Below are 24,942 nucleotides of genomic sequence, written 5' to 3' on the forward strand. Positions count from 1 at the left end.
TCAACTGGACATCTGTTTATTCAACTGGACATCTGTTTATTCATCAACAAAGAAGTCCTATTCACAGCTGTATGACCTTGGGCAAGAGTCTTAACTCCCTGTGCCTCGAGCCTTCCCTTAGGACTTGGTGTGAAGGTGCCTGGGGTGAGCATAGCAGGGCTGGGAGCTTTTCTCATTGGTTACTGCTCTTGTGGTCCTGAGTCCTGTTTGAGTCTCTGCTGAGCATTTGTTGTGTGACCTTGGGTGAGTTACATAACCTTCCTGTAAAACTGGGGAAATAACAAATGCTAGCACAGAGGACTGTTGTGAGCATGAAAGGAGTTAATCCATGTAGGGGCTTGGAACACGGCCGGGCAGGTAGTGGGTGCTGTGTGCCTGTGCTCTCTTTCTATCACTGTTAGTGTTATTCCTGCCAGCACATACATACATTCATGCGTTCATCCGTCCTCCAGCCAGCTAGTATTTATTGAGTGTCTACTGTATACCAGGCCCTGTGATACACCCTGGGGATTCAGTGGCCTGGCCTGGCCTTGCTCTTAGGGTTAAAGACTTTCGCCCCCGCAGCCAGAGGTCCATGGGATGTACCCCCTGCACACAAAGGGCTGAGCTGGCTCTCATGAGGAAACAGAATCATGGGGGCTGCTGGATGGCCTGCGGGGAGGTCAGGGGAGGCTGGAGAGGGCCAGGACTTGGTGACCGCCTGTGGCGGGGGCGGAGGAGAGAGGACGTGAGCGTTCCTTCTGTTTCTGGCTTGGGCAGCTGGGCGATGGCGATGACATTTAGGGAGAGAACACTGGAGGAGGAGCAGGCTGAGAGTGCAAAGGATGGGCGGAGTTTGGCCTCTCCAAGGCTCAGCTGCCTGCTGTGGGATGGCCAAGTACACTGAGCTTCGCACAGATACTCAGCACCGTCCTCGCGGCAGCGGCAGCTGCTGTTTGTGGACTTCACGCCACGTGCCAGGAACTTTTCGTTACTTAATTCTTCTGATAATCCTTCCTGGCCCAGAGGATCACTGCCCTCCTACCGATGTGAGATCAGGGGCTCAGTAGTGAAGGGACTTGCCCCCAGCACGCAGGGCTGCGGCCAGGTGTGACTGACCCAAGGCCTGTGTCCTTTCCAGACACCCAGCAGGTACTTGGGAAGCCTAGAGTGGTCAAGGTGGTGCTCACGCCGTGCCAGGCTCTTGTCCGAACTGTATGAACTTGTGTTAACTCCTTGACTCCTCACGGGCACCCCCTGAGGAAGGCCTGGTGTTTGCCCAGTTTTCTCTAATGGACAGAGTAAGGCACCAAGATACTGTCCAGCCCACACGGCTAGTGACAGGCAGAGCCAGGGCTGGCACCTCAGCAGGCTGGCCCAGAGCTGACAAGTGACTTCCAGATGGAAGACGGCCCAGGGCACCAGCATGCCCCCCAGCCACACCCCCACCCCCAACCCTGGGCCAGGCTCAGGGCTTGTAGGCCAGTCTGGAATTATGGTCCATTTATTCCACCTAGTGGCCACTGCTGGAATTACCTTTCTCCCCGCCATCACCACCGCGCTGTGAATTCAGGCCCCGCCCCTCTCACCAGCCTCCTCACGGGCCTCCTGGCCTCCCGTCTCTCTCCACTCCAGTTTGTCCTCCAGTAGGATCTTTGTACGAGGCAAGTCTGACCTATCACTCACAGTCTTTAGCTGTCACCCCCCGGGGCCCTCCGGTCTGGCCCGTAAGGACAGGGCAGATATCTTAGGTCGGGTTTCCAGGAAGCAGATTCCGAGGTGCAGATTAGCAGGCAGGTGTGTGCGGTGCCCTTGGAAAACAGCGAGTGGAGGAGGAGGCCTGGGCAGAGGGAGGAGTTGAGCTGTGTTGCAGTCATGACTGGGCCTCAGCCGTCCCACGGGCAGCTCTGGAGCTGGGATGGCCATCAAAGACATCCCCCTGGGCTTCCCTGGTGGCGCAGTGGTTGACAGTCCTCCTGCCGATGCAGGGGACACGGGTTCGTGCCCCGGTCCGGGAAGATCCCACATGCCGCGGAGCGGCTGGGCCCGTGAGCCATGGCTGCTGAGCCTGCGCGTCGGGAGAGGCCACAACGGTGAGAGGCCCGGGTACCCCCCCCACACACACAAAAAATCCCCCTGAGGTAAGGGGGAAGGCTTTTATGCCCCCCACCAACACGTCATTGGATGAGGGCTGTCCTCGGGGAGGGTCAGGACCTGGGGCAAAGGGATTCTTCCACCTACAGAGCAATCAGCCACCAACCCCTGGGGCCATGAGTGCCTGATCCGGAAGGAGGGTCTGGGCGGCCACCACGGTGTCCAGTACAGCTGTGGGCTGATTAGACGCCAGACAGAGCCAGCTTCAGGTTGCCCCCTTTCCCGTGTGGTCCCTGCTGAGCCACGTCATCTCTCTGAACTAGCGTCCCCTCTTGAAGTGGGAATGATGTTCCCTCCCTCACAGAGTTTCGTGGGGAGTGGGTGAGGGGGAAGCTGGAGGTCCCAGAACAGAGCCCGAGTTTCCGGGGCCTTGCAGGTAAGGAGTCTGGATGTTCTTGTTGTTGTTTTCTTTTCGGCCGAGCCAAGTGGCTTGCAGGATCGTAGTTCCCCGACCTGGGATTGAAGCCGGACCCCAGAATTGAAAGCACCGAGTCCCAACCACTGGACGGCCAGGGAATCAACCCCCCCTTTTTCTTTTATTTATTTATTTATTTATGGCTGCGTTGGGTCTTCATTGCTGTGTGCAGGCTTTCTCTAGTTGCAGAGAGTGGGGGCTACTCTTCGTTGCGGTGCCTGGGCTTCTTACTGTGATGGCTTCTCTTGTTGCGGAGCACGGGCTCTAGGCGCGCGGGCTTCAGTAGTTGTGGCTCACGGGCTCTAGAGCACAGGCTCAGTAGTTGTGGTGCACGGGCTTAGTTGCTCCACAGCATGTGGGATCTTCCCAGACCAGGGCTTGAACCTGTGTCCCCTGCATGGGCAGGCAGATTCTTAACCACTGTGCCACAAGGGAAGTCCCTTTTCTCCTTTTTGGATGTTATTTTTATTGTGTTATGAAGTCACTGGAAGGTTTTAAGCAGGGAACGTGCCATGATCTAATTTGTTTATTCTTTTTTTTTATTGAGGTGAAATTCATATAACATAAAATTAACCAAATTCAGTGGCATTTAGTATATTCACAGTATTGTGCAACCATCACCTCTATCTAGTTCCAAGACATTTTCATGACCCCCAAAGAAAACCCGAACCCATTAAGCAGTCACTCCCAATTCCCCCCTTCCCCAGCTCCTGGCAACCACCACTCTGCTCTCTGTCTCCATGGATTTACTTACTCTAGACATTTCATATAAATGGAACCAGCCAATATGTGGCCTTTTGTGTCTGGCTTCTCACACAGCATGATGTGCTTGAGGTTCATCCACGTTGTAAAATGATGAGTACTGCCTTTTCAGGGCTGACTAATATTCCATTGTATGGATATAGGACCTTGATTTAATTTCAAAATCATTTAAAAATGATTACTCTGGCTGCTGAGAAATAACTGTAGTGGACCAAGAGTAGAGACAAGGTGGTCCATTTCAGAGGCCTTTAGAAAGTGTGGAAGAGAGAAGATGCTGGCTTGTGCTCGAGTGGTAGCTGTGTCACGTGTACCACCAGGTGGGATGTGTGCCAGAGGGTGAGAGGAATCGAGTGACTCAGGGTTTGGCTAAGCAACTGGGCCAATGGCAAGGCCAGTTTCCACCATAGGGAGGATATAGGAGGAGAAGCTTGGTGGGGTCGGGGGTCGGGGGGATAGGGATTATCTCTGGGCGTGGGTCGTTTGCGATGCCTATTTGAAATTCAAGGGGGAGACAAAAGGATTTCCTTGTGTGACTGAGCATGAATTATTTACTTAACTTGTCCACTATTGATGGATATTTGGGTGGTCTCCAGTTTTTGCAGGCATAGACAACGCTACCATCAATTGGATTGGTGGGGGTATTCCTGAGGGATAAGTTCCAAGTGGTGGAAACACTGGTTCAAAGGGTATGAATGGTTTTTAAGTATATACTGCCAAATGGTCCTTCAAAAAGCTTCCACCAATTTATATTCCACCAAAAGTTCACGAGAATGTCAAATTTTCCACAGTCTTGCCAACAATGGGTATTATCAATCTTTTAAAAAAAAAACCTTTGCCAATCTGAGAGGCTAAAAATATCTCATTGTTTTAACCTAAACAGAATGTCACATGGCTGCATATTAACTCCCATGTGGATGTACTGTAATTTATTGAAGCATTTTTTATATTTAGTTGTTTCCAGGTATTTTTAGATGTTTGTTTGTGCTGTTATAAACAACCATAAGCAAACATCTTTATGCACGAAAGCTTGGCTTGCATTGTAGCTGATTAGGATTGAATCTCAACAGAATTACCAGGTGAAAGAGGAAAACCCTTCATATGGCTTTTGTTATATACTGTTGAACTGCTTTCCAGAAAGACTACATCAGTTTCTTTTTTTTTTTTTTTTCTTTTTTAACACCAGTTTCTATACAAGCTCCTTCTTGGCACTGAGGCTTTTGATGGATTTTTAGATATTCAGACAACCTCCTGTCATTTTCATAGATGGCAAGTCATTTTGATTTTTCCTGCTTTGTCTGGTGGACCACAGTAGGGCTTATGTGGCCAAGTGATAAATGGAGTCTGAGCCCAAGTTCCACTCAGAGTGGGCCTGATAGGCCCTTGGACTCACTCTGTGTTTTTCCAGGTCCTGGTTGTATAATTGGAATAAGCTTTCTGACCCGTGGAGTCAGGGTCATTACGGTAGAAAGAGCCAGTGGAAGTCCCTAGAACTCCCCGTTTCCCAGGATAGTAATCCAAAAGCAATTCTACATCCTTTGGAGGAATTGCAGAGATTAGTGCCGCCATTAACGGCTTGAAAGAAGCAGGGGTAGTGATCTCATCCCTGTTCAACTGGCCTGTTTGGCCCGTGCAGAAGGCAGATGGATCTTGGAGAATGACTGTGGATTCTTGTAAATGCAATCAGGTGGTGACTCCAATCGCAGATGCTGGCCCAAATGAAGTATCTTCTTTTTTTTTTTTTTTTTTTTTGCGGTACGCGGGCCTCTCACTGTTGTGGCCTCTCCCGTTGCGGGGCACAGGCTCCGGACACGCAGGCTCAGCGACCATGGCTCACGGGCCCAGCCGCTCCGTGGCATGTGGGATCTTCCCAGACCGGGGCACGAACCCGTGTCCCCTGCATCGGCAGGCGGACTCTCAACCACTGCGCCACCAGGGAAGCCCCAAATGAAGTATCTTTACTGGAGCAAGTCAACACAGCCGTGGGCAGGTGGTGTGAGCTACTGATCCAGGAAATGCTCTTTCTCCAAACCACTTTCCAAGGACCACCGGAAGCCAGGGGTATAAACCTTCAGTCTTGCCTTAGGCTGACATCGACTCTCTTGCTTTCTGCCATCATACAAACCAGCGGTCCCCAACCTTTTTGGCACCAGGGACTGGTTTCGTGGAAGACAATTTTTCCACAGACTGGCGGGGGGATGGTTCAGGCAATAATGCGAGCAATGGGGAGCCATGGGCAGCGACAGATGAAGCTTTGCTCGCCCGCCACTCACTTCCTGCTGGGGGGCCTGGTTCCTAACAGGCTGTGGACCGGTGCTGGTCCACGGCCGGGGGTTGGGGACCCCGATATAGAACACCGAGAACTTAGTCTCTTGATGCTGGTCCATCACATTGGCAACATTTTGCTAATCAGATCTTATGAGCCTGAAATAGCATTTAGTGAGGAGGTTGGCAATAAACCCACGGCTGATATCAGTCAGTCAGTGTCCAATCTGGAGACACAACAGCACCAGTTACTTGAACAGAATCATATCAGCTATTTTTGTTTGTTTCTTTGTTTTGTTTTGGTTTTTTGGGGTTTTTCTGACTGCACCTCGAGGCATGTGGGATCTTAGTTCCCTGACCAGAGATCGAACCCGTGCTCCCTGCAGTGGAAGTTCGGAGTCTTAACCACTGGACCACCAGGGATTTCCCCTCTTATCAGCTATTTGAACAGAGAGAATTTAATACAAAGAATCGTTAACTAGGGATTCCCTGGCGGTCCAGTGGTTAGGAGTCCATGCTTTCACTGTTGAGGTCCTGGGTTCAGCCCCTGATCAGGGAACTAAGATTCTGCAAGCCACGCAGTGCAGCCAAAAAAAAAAAAAAAAAAAAAAAAAATTGTTAACTAGATGTAAAGTTGTTAACCCACTAACTGAAAGAGTAAAAAGAAATCTAATGGATCCTGAAGGTAGCAGCTGGAGGAAGCAGCCACCACCCCGAGGGCTAAGGGGAAAGGGGAAGAAGTTGGAAAGATTAAACCTTAGAAACTCAGACGAGGGTCCCAATAGAGTTGAAACTCAGACCTTTGCTGTTTGTCTGGTATTGCGGATATTTGTTGGGTTTTTTGGATTTGAGCAACAACTTATACCTGGGTATAACTTGTGTGTGCTGCTTTAATCCCTTTACCAAGCAACCTGTAAGGCTTTTCATTTTGAGGGAGGCCCAGAGCATGCAAAAGCTCTGCAGCAGGTCCTGGCTTCACGCAAGCTGATCTGCCACCTGGGCCTGATGACCTGGCAGATCCCGGGAAGTGTAGAGTGCTGGTGGCAAATAGGGAAGCAGACACCAAGAGGTGACTCGCATGCAGACCTCTAGGGTTTTGAAGCAAATCATGCTGTTTTCTGCAGATACTATTCTCCTTTTGAGAAACTGCTCATTACCGGGCCCTGCTAGACACTGAACACCTACCCATGGACAGTGAGTGACCCTGTGACCTGAGCACCCATGTGACCTGGGTATTGTCATTTTTGCATCAGTCAGGGGTCTACCGGGAAACTAATCACTCCAGATATTTGTGGGTTTTTTAAAAATATTTATTAATTTATTTAATTTTTGGCTGCATTGGGTCTTAGTTGCAGCATGCAGGATCTTTGTTGCGGCATGCAGGATTCTCCGCTGCAGCGTGCAGGCTCCTCATTGTGGCCTGCGGCCTTCTCTCTAGTTGTGGCGCACAGCCTCAGTAGTTGTGGCACGTGGGCTTAGTTGCCCGGTGGCACGTGGGATCTTAGTTCCCTGACCAGGGATCAAACCCGCATCCCCTGCATTGGAAGGCAGATTCTTAACCACTGGGCCACCAGGGAAGTCCCCAGATATTCTTAACCACCGGGCCACCAGGGAAGTCCCCTAGGAATAAAGTTGCTAACTAGTTAACTGAGAGGGTAAAAGCTGAAGCCAGGGCAGGAATCAGCAGTTTTTCTGCAAGGGGCCACATGTAAATATTTCCGGCTTCCAGGTCGTCCTGTCACTACTCAACTCTTCCACTGTATGGAAAGCAGTTGTAGACAATACCTAAACAAGTGCGCCTGGCTGTGTTCCAATAAAACTTTATTTACAGAATCGGGCAGATGGTCTAGACTTGGCCTGAGGGCCGTAGCTTACACACCCTTGCTCTCTCTCAGGCATCAAGGAGGTAGCAAGGCAGGAAGTGGCTCTGTCTCAAGTTCTGAAGGAGCAGAGAAGAGCTGAAACTCGGAAACTTAGAGGAAGGGCTCTGTGGGGCGGAAACTCAGACCCCGAGGAGGGGGCACGCGCCAGCTGGTGCTGGTGCCCCAAGAAGGGCTGGGCGAGGCTGGTTCTGCAAGTGCTGGGAAGCTGCAGACTGAACTTGTCTGCTGCCCTGTGGAAGAAATGCTGCTGCCTTTGGTGCAGAAAGGCTGGGGACCCAAGAGTAGACCAGAAGGAGCAGGTAACTCTCCTTCCTCCAGCCTTGCAGCCTTCCTCTAGTGCCCCCTGTTGGCAGAGCCTGTCAGGGAGCTGATGGCACAGCACAGATGGTTTGCACAGAGCTGGTGTACAGGGTGGGCTGGGGCAGGGGGACAGTCACAAGTGCTTTGGTTGGTTTTTAGGCGTTTAGACAATCCCCCTGTCATTTCTACAGGTGGCTTATCATTTGGATTCTTCCTGATTTCATCCCAGAGATTAAACTGTCAGGGTTCCCTTGGGGAGGGAAGTCTTCTCTAAGGAACAGGTGTCCCTTTTGGGAAATGAAGGGGGAAGAGGAGGAGGTGGAAAGGGGGCAGGGGTTTCAAAGACTCTGAGAGGAGTCTAGAACTTGCAGCATTTAAGGATCTGTCTGTTCTCCATTCGGAATTCATCTCAAATCGGACCACCTCCTCTCCACCGCCACTGGCCCCGCCCCCAGCATCTCTGTGGGCATCTTTAGTCAGTTTCCACTCTTGCCCCTGTGGTCTGTTCTCAGGGTGGCCAGATCACGTTACCCTCCGCTGCTCACACCTTCTGATGTGATGTCCTCTGTTGCCCTTGGGGTAGAATCCGGCCCCCTTCCCCTGGCCTGCAAGGCCCTGCAGGGCTCTGGTCCCCACTCTGCTGCATTTCCCACCCCACCCCCGTTTCTGCTCCAGCCACCCTGGACACTGTCTTAGGTGCAGTGGGAAAGCCACCCAAGGGTTTTTAAACACGTGACTCTCATTTTGGATGGGGGGGTGTTATGAGCAGAGGCAGGGGCCCAGTGAGGAGGCTGTCCTTTGCCAGGACAGACCTGCTGTGGGTGCATAAAAATAAAGATTCCTGTATTAGCTGACATTGTTCCCAGCGATTCACATAGTAGTCACGAGAGTGGCAAGTGCACAAGAAAGGAGAAAACCAGGACTTCCCTGGTGGTCCAGTGTTTGGGACTCTGCTCTTTCACTGCCGAGGGCGCGGGTTCGATCCCTGGTTGGGGAACTAAGATTCCACAAGCGTGGGGTGTGGCCAAAAAAAAGGGGGGGGAACCCACTCCTTACTCTCAACACCCAGGAATTCCCAGGGGTAGGCTCTGAATCCGGTGTGTTCTGGGCCCTTGCCACACATGGCCGCCTCTGGATTCTGCCTTGGGGACGTGCCATCTCTCTCTCACCCTGCCGTAGTTGTTTCACCTGTGCTGTCTCTCTCTACTCTTGGCTAATCTTCTGGGTCTGTCCTCTTTCCCTGACATCGAATTGTCTTTCAGATCTCTTCTCTCCTAGACCCTGGATGTCATTTTGGGTCCACGGGATCTCTCCCCGACCTTGGTTTTGTTTTCAGCCTGTGCCACCTCTCTTTGCAGTATCTTTGGGGCCTGTGCCCTCTCTCCCCACCCCAGTTCTGTCCCAGTCTGTACCACCGCATGTGGTCTCAGTCTCAGCCCCTTGGGGGGTGAGTGTGTCCCTCCTCCCAGGTCAGTGATCCAGGACCTTGACTCTTATTTCAGCCCCAGGGGGAGGGCTCTACTTGAATTTGGAGTCAGTGCTGGGGCCCGGTTGAGCCCTGGGCGATGGAATCATTATGCCTGGAAGAGGCATCCTGGGAGCTGGGTTCCAAACCCAGGAGACAGCTCACTCCCCTCCCCCGCAATTTTACAGAGGACCAAACTGAGGCCCAGAGACATGGAAGCCCCTGCCCCTGGTCACCCAGTGAGCTTGGGGCAAAGCCAGGGCTCTCTACTCCCACCCCCAGCCCTTCCCAGCACCCTGCCCCCTCTGTCATGTATGTGCACACATGAGGCCACATGTTCGGGTGTGTGCACTGTGCCTCTAGGGAATGCCCCCCACGATGTCATCGCTCCTGTACAGGGCACGTGTTTGTCTGCCTGAGTCCATGTGGACAGTATGTCACTGGGTCAGCCTGTGTCTGGGCACGCATGTGTGGACATGGTATGGTGTGCATATGTTGGCGGTGTAGACCTGACCGTGTACAGTGCTCACGTGTGCAGTGTGTGTGTGTGTGTGTGTGTTTGTGTGTGTGAAGTGCCAGGTTTTTTCCCAGCCTGTGTCCTGCCCACAGCTAACGACTGGCTGACGTCCACTTGGGCAAGAGCGAGATGGCCCCTTTGGGTCAGGCATTCCATTGTGTCAGCCAGACCCCAGCACATACCCTTTTCTCTGCCATACCCCACCCACTACCCACCCTTCACCACTTCAGACCTGGACCCCAGCCACCCCTCCCCGACTCAAGACCACATGCAGCTTCTCCTGAGTTCATTATCTCAACTGAGCCAGGCATGGTCCTGTGTGTCAGGGGTGGCTTCATGCACACATCTAGGTCCCTGGTGTCTGCCAGGGGCAGGAGAGTGGAGGTCGTGTCTCTGCTTTATGGTCCCCAGCCCCTGCCTTTACTCCCTAGTGCCTTTTCCTCTCTGAGCCTCAGTTTCCACTTCTATAAAATGGGCCTAGTAGTGGCCCTCAGGGAGCTGTTAAGAGGATTATACAAGATAATCTATATAAAGTGGCATCTAGCATGGAGCCTGACACATAGTAAGCACTTGATAAATGTTACCTGTTCATTGTTCATACAGAAGAGAAAACCAAGGCTCCAAGAGGGTCCTGAGTGGGTCAGCGTCCAGGCATCTCAACTCCAATCTCAGGCTCTCTCTTCAGGACACCGACATGGTGGGAGTGGTGGGGGTCGGCGGTAGGTTTTATAAAGCAGGGTCTTAATGATGAACTTGACTGGGGAGCAGGAGAGATTGGATGAGACAGGGCAGCCGGGCAGGAGGGAGGCCACAGGAGCCGCTTACAGCAGACGTGAAATGACAAGGGTCCAATTGGAGGCCCGAGGTGCACTCTTTTCTTTTTTTTTTTTTGCGGTACGCGGCCCTCTCACTGTTGTGGCCTCTCCGGTTGTGGAGCACAGGCTCCGGACGCACAGGCTCAGAGGCCATGGCTCACGGGCCCAGCCGCTCCGCGGCCTGTGGGATCTTCCCGGACCGGGGCACGAACCCGTGTCCCCTGCATCGGCAGGCGGACTCTCAACCACTGCGCCACCAGGGAAGCCCCCGAGGTGCACTCTTGGAGCCAGTCCCCTGGCTCCTTCTGCTGTCCTCTCTCTTTGCCTCTCTCTCAGCTTCTGATATTCTAAGTCGCTTCCTCAGCGCGTTCTCTCTAACTGCCCATCTGTCTCCCTGGCCCGCCCATCTGCCCCCGCCCCGCTTTCCCTCCAGCAGAAGGCAGACCTGGCTGTGGCTGCGTTCACCATCACAGCTGAGCGGGAGAAGGTCATCGACTTTTCTAAACCCTTCATGACCCTGGGAATCAGCATCCTCTACCGCGTGCACATGGTACGGTTCCCCTGGAGACGTGGGGGTGGGGGTGGGGGCTGGTGCTGGGGCCGGACACCCAAGGGAGGCAGAAGCTGTGGGCTGGACCTCGGATCGGCTGGTGGGGCTCATGGGCCCTGGGGCTGGGGGAGGGGCTCAGGTCTGTGTGGCTCCGGCTGTCTCTCACTCCGTCTCCCACCAGGGCCGCAAGCCTGGCTACTTCTCCTTCCTGGACCCCTTCTCCCCTGCTGTATGGCTCTTCATGCTTCTGGCCTACCTGGCTGTCAGCTGCGTCCTGTTCCTGGCCGCCAGGTGAGTCCACTACCTGCTGCCTGGGAAGGAGAGGGCGGGGAGGAAGCACGAGCTGGGGTCTCCATGCCTGACCTTTCTGTCGTCTGTCTGGACCATCCTCGGCCTCCACTTGGGGCCTTGGATCCCCTGCACCCTCCCTTCTCCCTTTCTGGCCCTGTCTCTGTATTTCCTTCTTGTGGTTCTGACTTTTGCTCCGTGGTTCTCTCTGGGCCTCTCCCCTTCCCGTTCTTTCTGTCTCCCTCCCCTTTTGCCTGCACTGTCTCTGTTTCTCTCTGTGTGTGTGTGTCTCTCTCTGTCCATCTCTGTCTCTCTTCCCCTCCGTTTTTGTCCCCCCATCTCTTCTGATCACGGTGGCTCTCTCTTTCCTCTGTTCCTCTCCTTTTTCTCCCCATTCCCCGTGTCTCTCCACAGGCTGAGCCCCTATGAGTGGTATAACCCGCACCCGTGCCTGCGGGCACGTCCCCACATCCTGGAGAATCAGTACACGCTGGGCAACAGCCTCTGGTTCCCCGTGGGGGGCTTCATGCAGCAGGGCTCGGAGATCATGCCCCGGGCGCTGTCCACACGCTGCGTCAGCGGAGTCTGGTGAGAGGCTGCCTGTCTGCCCCAACCGGGGTTGGCGGAGGTGGGGAGGAGGGCGGGGGGGTTCTGAGGCCTGGGCCCATTCCCGTGTCCCACGCCAGCTGTGTGACAGGAAATGGGGTGGGGGCAGCTGAGCCCCAGCTCTGCCACTCACTGGCTGTGTGACCTTGGGTCTCCATGCCTCAGTCTCCTCATCTGAAAAACGGGGATAAAAATGCCCATGTCTCAGGTTGTAAGGATTCGGTGTGGCTAAGGGATGAGAAACTGCTTCTGCTGACCTGAGGGGTTATAATCAGGACAGTATTGGCCTTGTTACTGCTGTCTCAGACATTGCCTGGGCAGTCACAGAGACACTGGAATCCTTGAACCAGGACAGCCTTCACTGTCCAGACGCTGAGGCTGAGGCCCCAGACGGGGATACCTCCCTCAAAGTCCCACATGGATCCCGTAACTTTTTTTTTTGGCCCCACCTCGCATGGCTTGTGGGATCTTAGTTCCTTGACCAGGGATTGAACTCGGACCCTCAGCAGTGAACGCACCAAGTCCCAACCACTGGACTGCCAGGGAATTACCCAGACCCAGTAACTTATTTTGAACGGAACTTATTTTGCCCCCAAGACAAGCTCCAAGAACCTAGGTGTCAGAGAGCAGACACTGACAACTGGTGGTGTCTGGCCCATAGTTTAAAAGTTTTTGAATTAGTTGGCATTTAAAAATTGGGTAAATTCACTTACAAATTCAGATTTCTCTTTTTGTTTTGTTTGATTTTGGCCAATCTGCGTGGCTTGCGGGATCTTTGTTCCGGGGCACAGCAGTGAAAGCCCGAAATCCTAACCACTAGGCCACCAGGGAACTCCCCAAATTCAGATTTCTCACTTTTCTCAAAGATTTGGGAGATCTGGTAGTGCTCGGGTGACATTCCCACCTGGCGTTGATGCCTGTTCCACTGGCCTCAGTCCTCTCTCCCTCCTTCAGTCACTTTTTTTTTTTAATTTTTTTTTTGGGGGGGCTGCATTGGCTCTTTGTGGCTGCACGCAGGCTTTCTCTAGTTGCAGCGAGCAGGGGCTACTCTTCACTGCGGTGTGCGGGCTTCTCATCGTGGTGGCTTCTCTTGTTGCGGAGCACGGGCTCTAGGCACGCGGGCTTCAGTAGTTGTGGTGCACAGGCTCAGTAGTTGTGGCTCGAGAGCTCTAGAGAGCAGGCTCAGTAGTTGTGATGCACGGGCTTAGTTGCTCCGCGGCCTGTGGGATCTTCCCCGACCAGGGCTCGAACCCGTGTCGCCCGCATTGACAGGCGGATTCTTAACCACTGCGCCGCCAGGAAGTCCCCCTTCAGTCACTTTCTGGCCTGGCTTCCATAAGCACTCACATTTGCCACCCTATCTTTGAAATAGCAGCTGGGCTTGGTTGCAGTTCATATAACTCTTCTCAGCTCCTTTTCCTCATTAGAACCACAGAAAGCCAAGGAGCATGCTTAGGACAAGGAATATTCTCTGGTTTTATGGATTAGAAGATCGAGACCCAGAGAGAGGAAGTGGTTTGCTAAAGAGCATGCATTTTCTTTTCTTTTTTAAGATTTTATTATTTATTTATTTATTTATTTATTTATTTATTTATTTTATTGGCTGCGTTGGGTCTTCCGTTGCTGTGTTCTGGCTTTCTCTAGTTGCAGCGAGCAGGGGCTACTCTTCGTTGTGGTGCGAGGGCTTTTCATTGCAATGGCTTCTCTTGTTGTGGAGCACAGGCTCTAGGCACGCAGGCTTCAGTAGTTGTGGCACACGGGCTTCAGTAGTTGTGGCTCACAGGCTCAAGAGCGCAGGGAGATCATGCATTTGGCTAGACGCAGGGTTGGGCTGAGCCAGCCTCCCGCCCCAGTGCCACCCACCCCGTAGGCCCTGGGTGCCTCTCCAGGGCAAACTGAGGCATTGGGCCTTCTCCCCCTCAGTCAGGATCCATGCTCAGTAGTCATTCAGCAAGAGGTGCTTCTCAGGCCCTTCCATGTGCCAGGCACTCTGGTGGAAAATCAGTCCTCAAGAGGCAAAGGAACTGAGAATAAACAGATAAATAAACACAAGGACATCGTATTTTATGCCAAGAATATGTCCCGAAGATATTGTTTGATTCAAAACTTGTTTGTTCAAGACTAACCATAATGGTGGCAGGTTTTTCTCTTCCCCAGCTAAGCGAGGCTGACTACCATCTGGCAGTTGTTTGCAATTTGCTTGGTCCATTGGCTTTGAAACTTTTTGTTTGTTTGTTTTGGTTGCACCAGGTTTTAGTTGTACCAGGCGGGCTCCTTAGTTGCGGCTCCAGAGCTCCTTAGTTGCAGCATGTGGGCTCCTTAGTTGCAACATGTGGGCTCCTTAGTTGCAGCAGGGCTTTCAAACATTTTTTTTCTTTAATTTTTAAAAATTTCTGGATGTGCCGCGTGGCATGTGGGATCTTAGTTCCCCGACCAGGGATCGAAACCGTGTCCCCTGCAGTAGAAGCTCGGAGTCCTAACCACTGGACCGCCAGGGAGATCCCTAAACTTTTGAATCTTGATGATTTTTTTTTTTTAACATTTTGGAATTGGCATCATGTCAGGAGTTATACGCTGTATTCATTTCCTGTTGCTGCTGCAACAAATTACCAAAAACTGCGTGGCTTAAAAACAACAGAAATTTATTCTCTTATAGTTCTGGAGGTCAGAAGTGCAAAATAGATATGACTGTGCTAAAATCAGGGTGTTGGCAGGGCCAGTTCTTCTGGAGGCTTTGGGGGAGAATCCATTTCCTTGCCTTTTCCAGCTTTTAGGAGCTGCCTGCGTTCCTGGGCTTGTGACCCCTTCCTCCATCTTCAAAGCCAACAGCATAACATCTTCAAATCTCTGTCTCTGACTCTGACCTCCTTCTTCCACATAAGGACCCCTGTGATTCCATGGGCCCAACAGGATAATCCAGGCTAATGTCCCCATCTCAAGACTCTTAACTTAATCATATCTGCAGAGACCCTTTTACCCTGTGAGGGAACGTACTCACAGTTCCAGGGATGAGCATGTAGACATCTTTGGGGGGCAAGCCTTTCTTCTGCCTACCACACCCCCCAACTAAACTTCATTAACATTTCCCCCCCCCTTTTTTTTTTTTTGCTGTACGCGGGCCTCTCACTGTTGTGGCCTCTCCCGTTGCGGAGCACAGGCTCCGGACGCGCAGGCTCAGCGGCCATGGCTCACGGGCCCAGCCGCTCTGTGGCATGTGGGATCCTCCCGGACCGGGGCACGAACCCACGTCCCCTGCACCGGCAGGCAGACTCTCAACCACTGCGCCACCAGGGAAGCCCGTATTAACATTTTTAATATAATGATGTATCAGATGTATGTAAACTGTGCTATTAAAGAACCAAACTGTGCAGTGAAAGAGAACAGTAGAGAATGAGGGTGCTCAGGAAGGGCCCCTCTGAGGAGGTGCCATCTAGGCTGTTTCATCTGAAGGTTCAAACAGGCATGCCTGCCAAAGAGAGGGAGGCGCATTCCAGCCAGGCACGAGAGGGACGCATGTGTGAGGAGGTGGCTGAGAGGGCATGAAGGGACCCGCTGTGACAAATCTGGCCGAGTCCCCCAGTCAGGTGGGGGACCAGTGGCCAGCTCTCTACAGCCCATCCCTTCTGCTCCTCAGTCAGGGACCCTCTTCCCCAGCTGGGCGTTCTCTGCCCCTTCCCATCGCCGTCACCCAGGAAGCCCCCAGTCATGCCCCCTCTCTCACTGGTGCCTTTGACCCCAGGCTAACTCTTGTCTCCACCCCGAGTCTTCCCCCACATTCAGTCATTCAACGGATGTTTCTTAATCTCCAGGTGTGACCTTGGCCTGGTGATTCAGCAAGCCAGGGCTGGTGGTAGGGCTATGGGGGTGGGTGCCAGTGCTCTAGGGACTTGGCCGCCACCTGAATAGCAGCAGCTTGGCCAGAACTCCCCTCCTGGGCCCCTCATCTCATGTCCACACGGGCCATAGCCTCCTGCTGCCACACCCAGGGGCTCGTCATGGTTCAGGAAAGCTCTGCCTTGGAAATCAACGTTTCTTTTCTTTTCTTTTAATTAATTAATTTATTTTTGGCTGCGTTGGGTCTTCGTTGCTGTGCGTGGGCTCTCCCTAGTTGCGGCGAGTGGGGGCTACTCTTCGTTGCGGTGCACGGGCTTCTCATTGCGGTGGCTTCTCTTGTTGCGGAGCACAGGCTCTAGGCGCGTGGGCTTCAGTAGTTGTGGCACGCGGGCTCAGTAGTTGTGGCTCTCGGGGTCTAGAGCACAGGCTCAGTAGTTGTGGCGCACGAGGCTTAGTTGCTCCGCGGCATGTGGAATCTTCCCGGACCAGGGTTCGAACCCGTGTTCCCTGCATTGGCAGGCGGATTCTTAACCACTGAGCCACCAGGGAAGCCCTCTGGAAGCAATTTTTTTTTTTTTTTTTTTTTTTTTTTTTTTGCGGTACGCGGGCCTCTCACTGTTGTGGCCTCTCCCACTGCGGAGCACAGGCTCCAGACGCACAGGCTCAGCGACCATGGCTCACGGGCCCAGCCGCTCTGTGGCATGTGGGATCCTCCCGGACCAGGGCACGAACCCACGTCCCCTGCATCGGCAGGTGGACTCTCAACCACTGCGCCACCAGGGAAGCCCTGGAAGCAATTTTAAACCCAAGGAATCTGGCTCCAGATTCCATGCTCCCAGCCCCTCCACTAGCCAGCAGTCAGCCTTCTAGATGCTGGGGTCACTGAGGGGGGCACCACCAGTGGGGCGCATGGCCACAGGGGCAGGGTGGCGGTGGTGGCTCCAACCTGCAGCTCACCCCTCCCACCCCTCAGGTGGGCCTTCACCTTGATCATCATCTCCTCCTACACGGCCAACCTGGCTGCCTTCCTCACCGTGCAGCGCATGGAGGTGCCCGTGGAGTCAGCCGACGACCTGGCGGACCAGACCAACATTGAGTACGGCACGATCCACGCTGGCTCCACCATGACCTTCTTTCAGGTGGGGCCCCCGGAGCCACCCAGGCTTGGTTTCGGGATCCCCGCTGTGCACAGCAGCTCAGGGTAGGGCAGTGCATTCCTCAGAAGGTTCCCGCGGGGCCCCGTAGGAAGTAAGCTGTTCCGTTTGGCTTGGACGCAGGTCTCCCTGAAGCAGGCTGGGCCCTGGGTATATATGGTTGAGCATCTGCTCCCAGCTTCTCTGAATAAGGCCTGGGAACACTGGGAAGACAGGGCTGGGTGTCAAGCTGAGCCGAGGCCCAGGGGTGGAAGAGAGAAAAAGGGTTGAAAAACAGGCTGTGGCCCCTTCTTCTCAAGCCTTCGGTGCTCAGGATCCTCGCTGGGCTGGTGGGTGTGGGGTTGGCTTGGATCTGGCCTTGAGCAGTCTGTCTGTCTTGTGTGTCTCCTCTGTCTTCGGCCCTTCCTGTCTTCCTCTGGTCTCCCCGCTCTCTCGGGTTGAGAGAGACTTTCTAGAGGGCAGGGGACAGGACTCAGGGGAAAGGCAGGAGTGGAAAGACCCTCACCCATCTTCCCCTCATGCGCCCTCTGCCCAGAATTCACGGTACCAGACGTACCAGCGTATGTGGAACTACATGCAGTCGAAGCAGCCCAGCGTGTTTGTCAAGAGCACAGAGGAGGGCATCGCCCGCGTCCTCAACTCCCGCTACGCCTTCCTGCTCGAGTCCACCATGAATGAGTACCACCGGCGCCTCAACTGCAACCTCACCCAGATTGGGGGCCTCCTCGACACCAAGGGCTACGGCATCGGCATGCCGCTGGGTATGGCGGCAGTGGGGCGGGGTGGGAGGCCGTGGGTCCCCAGGCAGCTGAAACCAAGCTGTGTGAGCAGCCCAGGGAGTAGGCCAGGCCCTTCCCGAGCAGGCTGGGTGTGCTGCGTGTGGCCTCCTAGCTGTGTGGCCTTGGGAAGGTGATGCCGCCTCCCTGGGCCTCTGCGCCCTCCACCTGCCTATAAACAGGCCTAGGAGCAATCAGCTCCAGCCCTGGAGGGCTGTTGGGAGAACCCGGTGGTACTGTGCACAAGTCAGTGCGTGTGAGCCGTGAGGCTTGCTGCCTTCCCCCGTGGGTCCGAGGGCCCCTCGAGGGTGAGGACCTGGTTTTATTTACTTCATATTCTCTGCACCAAACCCACAGCCTGGCTCAGAGCAGGTGCTCCAGCAACATAATGGATGTTGCTGGATGGGTGGAAGGGAGGGAGAGAGGGAAGGAGGGAGGGAGGAAGAATGATGGATGGATCTGCTAGGGAGGCTTGGACATGCTTTTCCAGGGCTTGGTGCTGGAAACTCACCACCAATTTTGCCACCAAATTTTGGCATTTTGGCTTTTAAACCCACCTGTATTCTGATGACCACTGCATTTCTTAGCTATGACTACATAACAAATTACCCCAAATCTTAGCAGCTTTGTGGTAGGGTCAGTGCTGTATCAGGGAAGCAGTATAGCCTGGTGCTTTGAGGGACAGGCTCTGGAGTCACAACAACCTGGATTCAAATCCCAGCTTCCTCCCTGACTCAGGCAAGAGTGTCACCTGTTTCATGCAGATAATGAGGGTGGTAACACGTGCCTCACAGGATTATTGTGAGACTTAAATACAGTTCTGTAGGCCAAGGGTCTGGCACATAGTAGGTGCCTGATAAATACCAACCACCCCACTTGCCTGTATCCCTAGTTCCTGGCACCTGGTAGATGCTCAAGAATTATAGTAGTGAATGAAGAAATGAGTAGAGGGTAGAATATGGGTGGGGTGTTTGGGGCCCAAGGATGGTTTAAGGGGAGGATCTGAGGGTAGAGAGGAGAGAGGTGGTCCAGGGTTGGGGCCACGCAGAGGAGAGGTGTGGCTGGGGATTCGTTCACTTGGCAGATCTGATGCCCTACTGTGTGCCAGGACTGCTCTGGGTGCTCTGGGATGCCACAGCAGGGAGCTAGCTGCTCAGCCCCCACCTCCAGCCGTCTACTAGGGGTGCAGACAGACAGTAAACACGTAGCTTTATAATGTGATGTCAAGCAGTGCCAACTGCTCTGAAGTAAGTAAGGGGAAGAATGGACAGGGAGTGGGGTGCTTGCCGTCATTTTAAATAGAGTTAGATGGGCTTCCCTGGTGGCTCAGTGGTTGAGAGTCCGCCTGCCGATGCAGGGGACATGGGTTTGTGCCCCGGTCCGGGAGGATCCCACGTGCCGTGGAGCGGCTGGGCCCGCGAGCCATGGCTGCTGAGCCTGCGCGTCCGGAGCCTGTGCTCCGCAATGGGAGAGGCCACAGCAGTGAGAGGCCCAAGTACCGCAAAAAAAATAAAAATAAAAAATAGAGTTAGAAAAGAGCCCCTGAGGCACCCTGTGAGCAGAGTCCTGAGTGAAGTGAGGGAAGGAACATTCCAGGCAGAGGCAAAGGTCCTAAGGGAGCCCCAGGTGGTGGGACCAGTGAATGCAGAATCTTGTTGAATATTTGAAGATTTTTTTTTTCTAGCTGCAAACAGAGCCATTGGAGAGTTTTAAGCACCAGAGAGGTGTGATCTATGGCTATGTTTCTGAAATTGTCCCTCTGGCTGCTGTGTTGAGAAGAGCCTGGCAGGGAGAGAGTGAGGGGGGGCCACAGGGAGAGGGACCAGTGACAAATGTGACAAGTGGGGGCTTGGCCCAGGGCTGGTTGCAGGGGAGGTGGCGAGCAGTAGTCAGATTTGAAGGTGGGCAGGGAAGGTGCTGGGGATGCGGCAGAGCGGGGAGGAGAGCAGCTGCAGAGGAGAGGGAACATCTGGGGTTTGGGCAGGCAGGGCTCCAGGGTCCCGATGACCGTCCACCCCACCGTGTGCCCGGTCCAGGCTCCCCGTTCCGGGATGAGATCACACTGGCCATTCTGCAGCTTCAGGAGAACAACCGGCTGGAGATCCTAAAGCGCAAGTGGTGGGAGGGGAGCCGGTGCCCCAAGGAAGAGGACCATCGAGCTAAAGGTCAGCCACCCCTGCACGCCGTGCCCTTCCCAAAGGCCCCTTGCCGCCCCTGGCCCACACAGCCCGACCCCTGGCTCTCCCCCTCCACCCCCAGGCTTGGGCATGGAGAACATCGGCGGCATTTTTGTCGTGCTCATCTGTGGCCTCATCATTGCTGTCTTCGTGGCAGTCATGGAATTCATATGGTCCACGCGGAGGTCGGCAGAGTCAGAAGAGGTGAGGGGGCTGGCGAAGGGTGTGTGGGAAGAAGTGGGACCCCAGGGGCAGGGGGTGTGAAGACTATGGCATTGGGAGCCATTACTGGAGGATTGAGAGGGTTGGGGGGCTGGGAGCTGGGGACGTGAGAGGATCAGAGCGACTCCAGGGGTCCAGGAGGTCCATGAAGAGGTGACAGCAGGGAACTCCCTGACGGTCCAGTGGTTAGGACTCTGCACTGTCACTGCAGAGGGCCCAGGTTCGATCGCTGATGGGGGAAAAAACTAAGATCCCACAAGCCGCGGTGCGGCCAGAAAAAAAAAAAAAAAAAGAGGTGAGAGCAGACGGAAGACCGGAGAGAGGGTCCACGGACATGAGGAAGGACGGGGGGGAAAAGGGCGCAGGCAGAGATGAGGCTGCAGGGGAAGGAGTGCGGAGGGGCAGAGAGAGAAGGATACGGGGAAAGAATGAGGTGGTAAAGCACGAAGAAACGGGAGGAGAGACGGGGCAAGGAGAATGCAGCGGAATGCGACAGCAGGAAGGCAGACTTGCTGGCTGGTCTCAGCCCATACGCGGGCATGGTGGTCCCCAGCCATACTCCTGCAGTGCTAACCCCGCGGGCCCCCGTGCTCCTCCGCGATTCCAACCTTTCCCTCTCTCTGCCAGCCTCCAGCCCCTCCTCCCCCTCCTTGCTTTGAGCCCATGACCTTGCTTCTACTGGCCTGAGAAAAGCAGAGGAGTCGGAAAGCATGCCAAGCCCCACCTCTACATCCAGCGACCCTCCTGCTTTCTCCACTCGCCCCGTTAGTGACTCTAGATGAACATCCACACTTCTCGCTAAGGCTTCTCCACATGCGCCCCGTCTCCTCCTCTCTCGCCTTCCCAAGGACATTCCTCAGCTGTTCTCTCCTTCCCTCCAGCATCATCCGCTTTTCTCCCTCTACTGGATCAAGCCCGGCAGCATACAGATGTGCTGTCATTTCTCCCATCTTCAAGGAACCCTCTCTGGACCCCATTTCGCCTCCTAGTCACCACCCCATTTCTCCCCTTCTGTTGTAGCCTTGACAGGGTGTGTCCCTCTGCTGTTTCCAGTTTCTGTCCTCCCATTCCTTCTTGGACACACTCCCATCCAGCTTCTGTCCCCACCTCTCTTCTGAAGCCAGTCTTGCCACCAGTGACCTCCGCATCTGAAATCCAGCGCCTGAGTCTCCGGCCTCATCATCGTGAGGCAGCCATGGGCTTCAGCACAGCCGATCACTCCCTCCTCACAACCCTCTCTTCCCTGCTCCTGCCTCATTTTCCTCCTACCTCTCTGGCACTGTTTTGTTGGGGCGCCCTAGGGCTCGATCCTTGGACTTCTTCTCTTCTCTTTCTCCATTCTCTTGGCGATCCCATCCAGCCAAATGGTTTGTAAGACCATCTGTGTGCTGATGACTCCTGTATTATTTATCTTTTGCCATGTAACAAATTATCCCCCAATTTAGCAACTTAAACCAGCAAACTTCTATCAGTTCACAGTGTCCATAGGTTAGGAATCTGGGAGCAGCTTAGCTGGGTGGTTCTGGCTGCCCAGTGTCTCTGGTAAGGTCATGGTCATGATGTTGGCTGGGGCTGCTGTTGTCTGGAGGCTCGACTGGGGCTGGAGGATCCACTTCCAGGATGGCTCACTGTCTCAAAATGTACCTGTGGGGTTTTAATTTATGGAAGTGACTGAGCAGAAGAGGCCAATGCCAGTGAAAGAAGAATTTATTACTTATATTACCTGACAGGAGGGGGCCTACCACGATAGGGCCACAAGGAAAGCACCAGATTTGGTCAGGAGGCAGAAGAAGGGAGAGAGAAACCTAGGGCAGAGCCTTTATTGGGGTTTCCATGAGAAAGGCAAGGCAGCTAAGGAAACGGCTTAGGACTGGGCAGTGTGAATACTGTCAGCAGGCTCTGGACTAGTGGGGTGGTCTCTAATTGTCTGGTACCGGCCCTGGGTTGATTTAGGGCAGGGGAAATATTGGCTTGGTGTGTGAGAGTCAGATAAAGGGGGCGTATAGACTCAGGATTGGTTGGTTTTCATGTGAAAAGCAGGTTCCCAGCCCTTTGCTATCCCTAACAATTGGCTAGCTCTGGGAGGGCAGTCTCTCCCTGGCTAGCAAGATGTTTCAGATGTCAAAACATCCTAAGATAGAGAGAATAAAAATACACTCATTCACATAGCCGTTGGCAGGAAGCCTCAGTTCCTCACACAGGGACTTCTCCGTAGGGCCGCTTGAGTGTCCTCATGCCGTGGCAGCTGAGTTTCCCCAGAGCGAGTGATGCAAGAGAGAGTCAGGAAGAAGCCAAAATGTCAGCTGACCTAGCCTTATTCTGTTGGTCACACAGTGAACCCCATACAAAGGCAAAGGGGAGTACACAAGGGTGTGAGCACCCCAGGGGCAGGATACGGAGGCTGCCTACCATAACCCTCAAATGTGTATCCCTTACAGGGACCTCTCCCTGAACCCACGTTTGTAAATTCAGCTCCATACTTGACATCTCCACGTGGATGTCCACCAGGTAGTACGTGACATCACGTGGCCAACACAGAGCTCCTGCCCACCCATCAGGCGGTGCCATCATTCCAGTTGCTCAGGCCAAAATACGTGGAGTCACCCTTCACTCCTCCCTCTTTCTCACACCCTCTATCTGATCTCTTAGCAAAAACTGTTGGCTCCACCTTTGAAATATACCCAGAAATCAACCCCTTCTCACCTCCTTGGCCACCACCACCACTGTGGTCCAGCCACCGCCATATCCCGTCTGGTGATCGTAGCAGCTTCCTAGTGGGTCCCCTGCTCTTGCCCTTGACCTCCCTACAGTCTGTTCTCAACACAGCTCCAGAGTGATCCTGTGAAAGCACAGCAGTCCTATGCTTAAAACTCTCTAGTGGCTCCCGTCTGGCTCAGAGTAAAAGCCAAATCCTTACAGTGGCCTCTGGGCCTTACACAAGCCGGCCCCCATTGCTCCCCTGACGTCATCTCCTCCCTCTCCCCTTTGCCCACCGCACCTTGGCCACCCTGACCTGCTCCACATTCCTGCAGCACCTCACACCTGTATCCAGCTGAATTGTCTGCCTTCCCTCCTGCCAGGCCCCACGCAGCTCATCCTGCACTGCCTTTGTCTACTTGCAGGTCCTCTTCTCAATGAGTCTCCCCTAAAGACCCGCCTCAAAATTCAGCATCACTCCCCACCCACACCCCCACCTATTTTCCCAATTTAATTTTTCTCCAAAGCCCTCATCACCGTCTAACGTACAACTTATATTTACATATTTATGTTTTGTCTCTGCACACTGGAATATAACCTCCATGAGGGCAGGGACTTCTGTCTGTTTTGTTCTCTGCTGTATCTCCAGTGCCTGAAACAGTGCCTGGAACACAGTAGGCGGTCAGCAAATACATCTGGCAATAGTGCGTGCGTGAATCAGTGGCCGAGGATGGAGAACGAGTACGAGGGAAGGACTAGAAGCAGTTAGAAACTTCCGAGTGAAAAGGCAAGAGGAAAGAGTAGGAAGAGGGGAGCGTGGACCGGAGGTGAAGGGCAGATTTAAGAACAAATCCAAAGAAGAAGGGAGACGGGAGCGAGAGGTGGAGGAGAGGCAGGAGTTGAGAGGTGGAGAGACGAGACAGGAAGAGCACGGGGTAATAAGGGGACTGTGAGGGAAGAGAATGGGAAATGAGGAAAGGGTGGAAGGAAGAGAGGAGGTGAAAGGGCGTGCAGGAAACAGAATGCGAGGTGGACACAGGGGTGGGGCAGGGAGAGCAGGAGGGTGTGGAGAAGGTTGCTGAGAGGCAGAGGGGAAAGGAGGGGGGAGGGGCGGCGGCAAGGAGGTCGCAGACAGTGACCACCGCGCCCCGCGCCGCCCCCAGGTGTCGGTGTGCCAGGAGATGCTGCAGGAGCTGCGGCACGCGGTGTCCTGCCGCAAGACGTCGCGTTCTCGCCGGCGCCGGCGCCCGGGAGGCCCAAGCCGGGCCCTGCTGTCGCTACGCGCCGTCCGCGAGATGCGCCTCAGCAACGGCAAGCTCTACTCCGCCGGCGCGGGCGGGGATGCGGGCAGCGCGCACGGGGGCCCCCAGCGCCTCCTGGACGATCCGGGGCCGCCCGGCGGGGCCCGGCCCCCCGCCCCCACCCCTTGCACCCACGTGCGTGTCTGTCAGGAGTGCCGGCGCATCCAGGCGCTGCGGGCCTCCGGAGCCGGCGCGCCCCCGCGTGGCCTGGGCGCCCCCGCTGAAGCCACCAGCCCGCCCCGGTCCCGGCCCGGCCCCGTCGGCCCCCGCGAGCTGGCCGAACACGAGTGATCACGGGCGGGGCCGGGCGGGCGACCGGACTGACCGCAGGGACTGGGCTCGCCCCAGGCCCCGGCCGCCCTCGCTTCCCTGGTGGGCGAGGGACGGGACTTGTGCCCCCGCGCGCCGGACGCCGCGATTTTGCCTTCGGTTCCCGATGAAGTCTGAGGCTCGGCTCCGGAACCTGCCTGCGCCCCCTAATGGACTCGCCAGAGGGTGCCGCGGACACCCGCACTCCGTCCCCCACTGCGAACAAGAGGAGCGCAGGAACCGAGGACTCCAGGGGCCGAGGACTGCAGGGGCTGTTCCCGGAAGCGGAAAGCAGTTCGCGGGGAGAACCCCATCCTGGGACTGCTCGGGCTCCCCAAGACTTAACGCAGCCCTCCCCACTTCTGGAGAAGTGGGAGGCCTCTGGACAGATGGGTGTCCCCTGGTGCCCCTCGACTCTTCTCTTTCTCTCTTTTTTTTGGGGAGAAACCTCGGAATTTCTATGAGACCCCCACAGG

General features: G+C 54.6%; 1 protein-coding gene across 2 annotated transcripts in view; it reads left to right on the forward strand.

Annotated features, from left to right (window-relative positions):
* GRIK5 (glutamate ionotropic receptor kainate type subunit 5) overlaps positions 1–24,448 on the forward strand; it is a gene marked incomplete at both ends in the record, with an annotated part of 47,450 nt that extends 23,002 nt beyond the window's left edge. Inside the window, 8 exons of one of the 2 annotated variants that reach the window (XM_079723995.1) lie at positions 10,986–11,102; positions 11,284–11,393; positions 11,805–11,978; positions 16,804–16,969; positions 17,520–17,745; positions 19,797–19,925; positions 20,020–20,141; positions 24,020–24,448. In XM_079723995.1, coding sequence (XP_079580121.1) covers positions 10,986–11,102; positions 11,284–11,393; positions 11,805–11,978; positions 16,804–16,969; positions 17,520–17,745; positions 19,797–19,925; positions 20,020–20,141; positions 24,020–24,448 — 1,473 coding nt within the window. The remainder of the gene's footprint in view (positions 1–10,985; positions 11,103–11,283; positions 11,394–11,804; positions 11,979–16,803; positions 16,970–17,519; positions 17,746–19,796; positions 19,926–20,019; positions 20,142–24,019) is intronic. The other variant, XM_079723996.1, reaches the window with a different exon arrangement.
* Positions 24,449–24,942: the final 494 nt, after the last annotated feature.

Source organism: Hyperoodon ampullatus (genome assembly GCF_949752795.1).
Source record: "Hyperoodon ampullatus genome assembly, chromosome: 18".
Taxonomy (NCBI): domain Eukaryota; kingdom Metazoa; phylum Chordata; class Mammalia; order Artiodactyla; family Ziphiidae; genus Hyperoodon; species Hyperoodon ampullatus.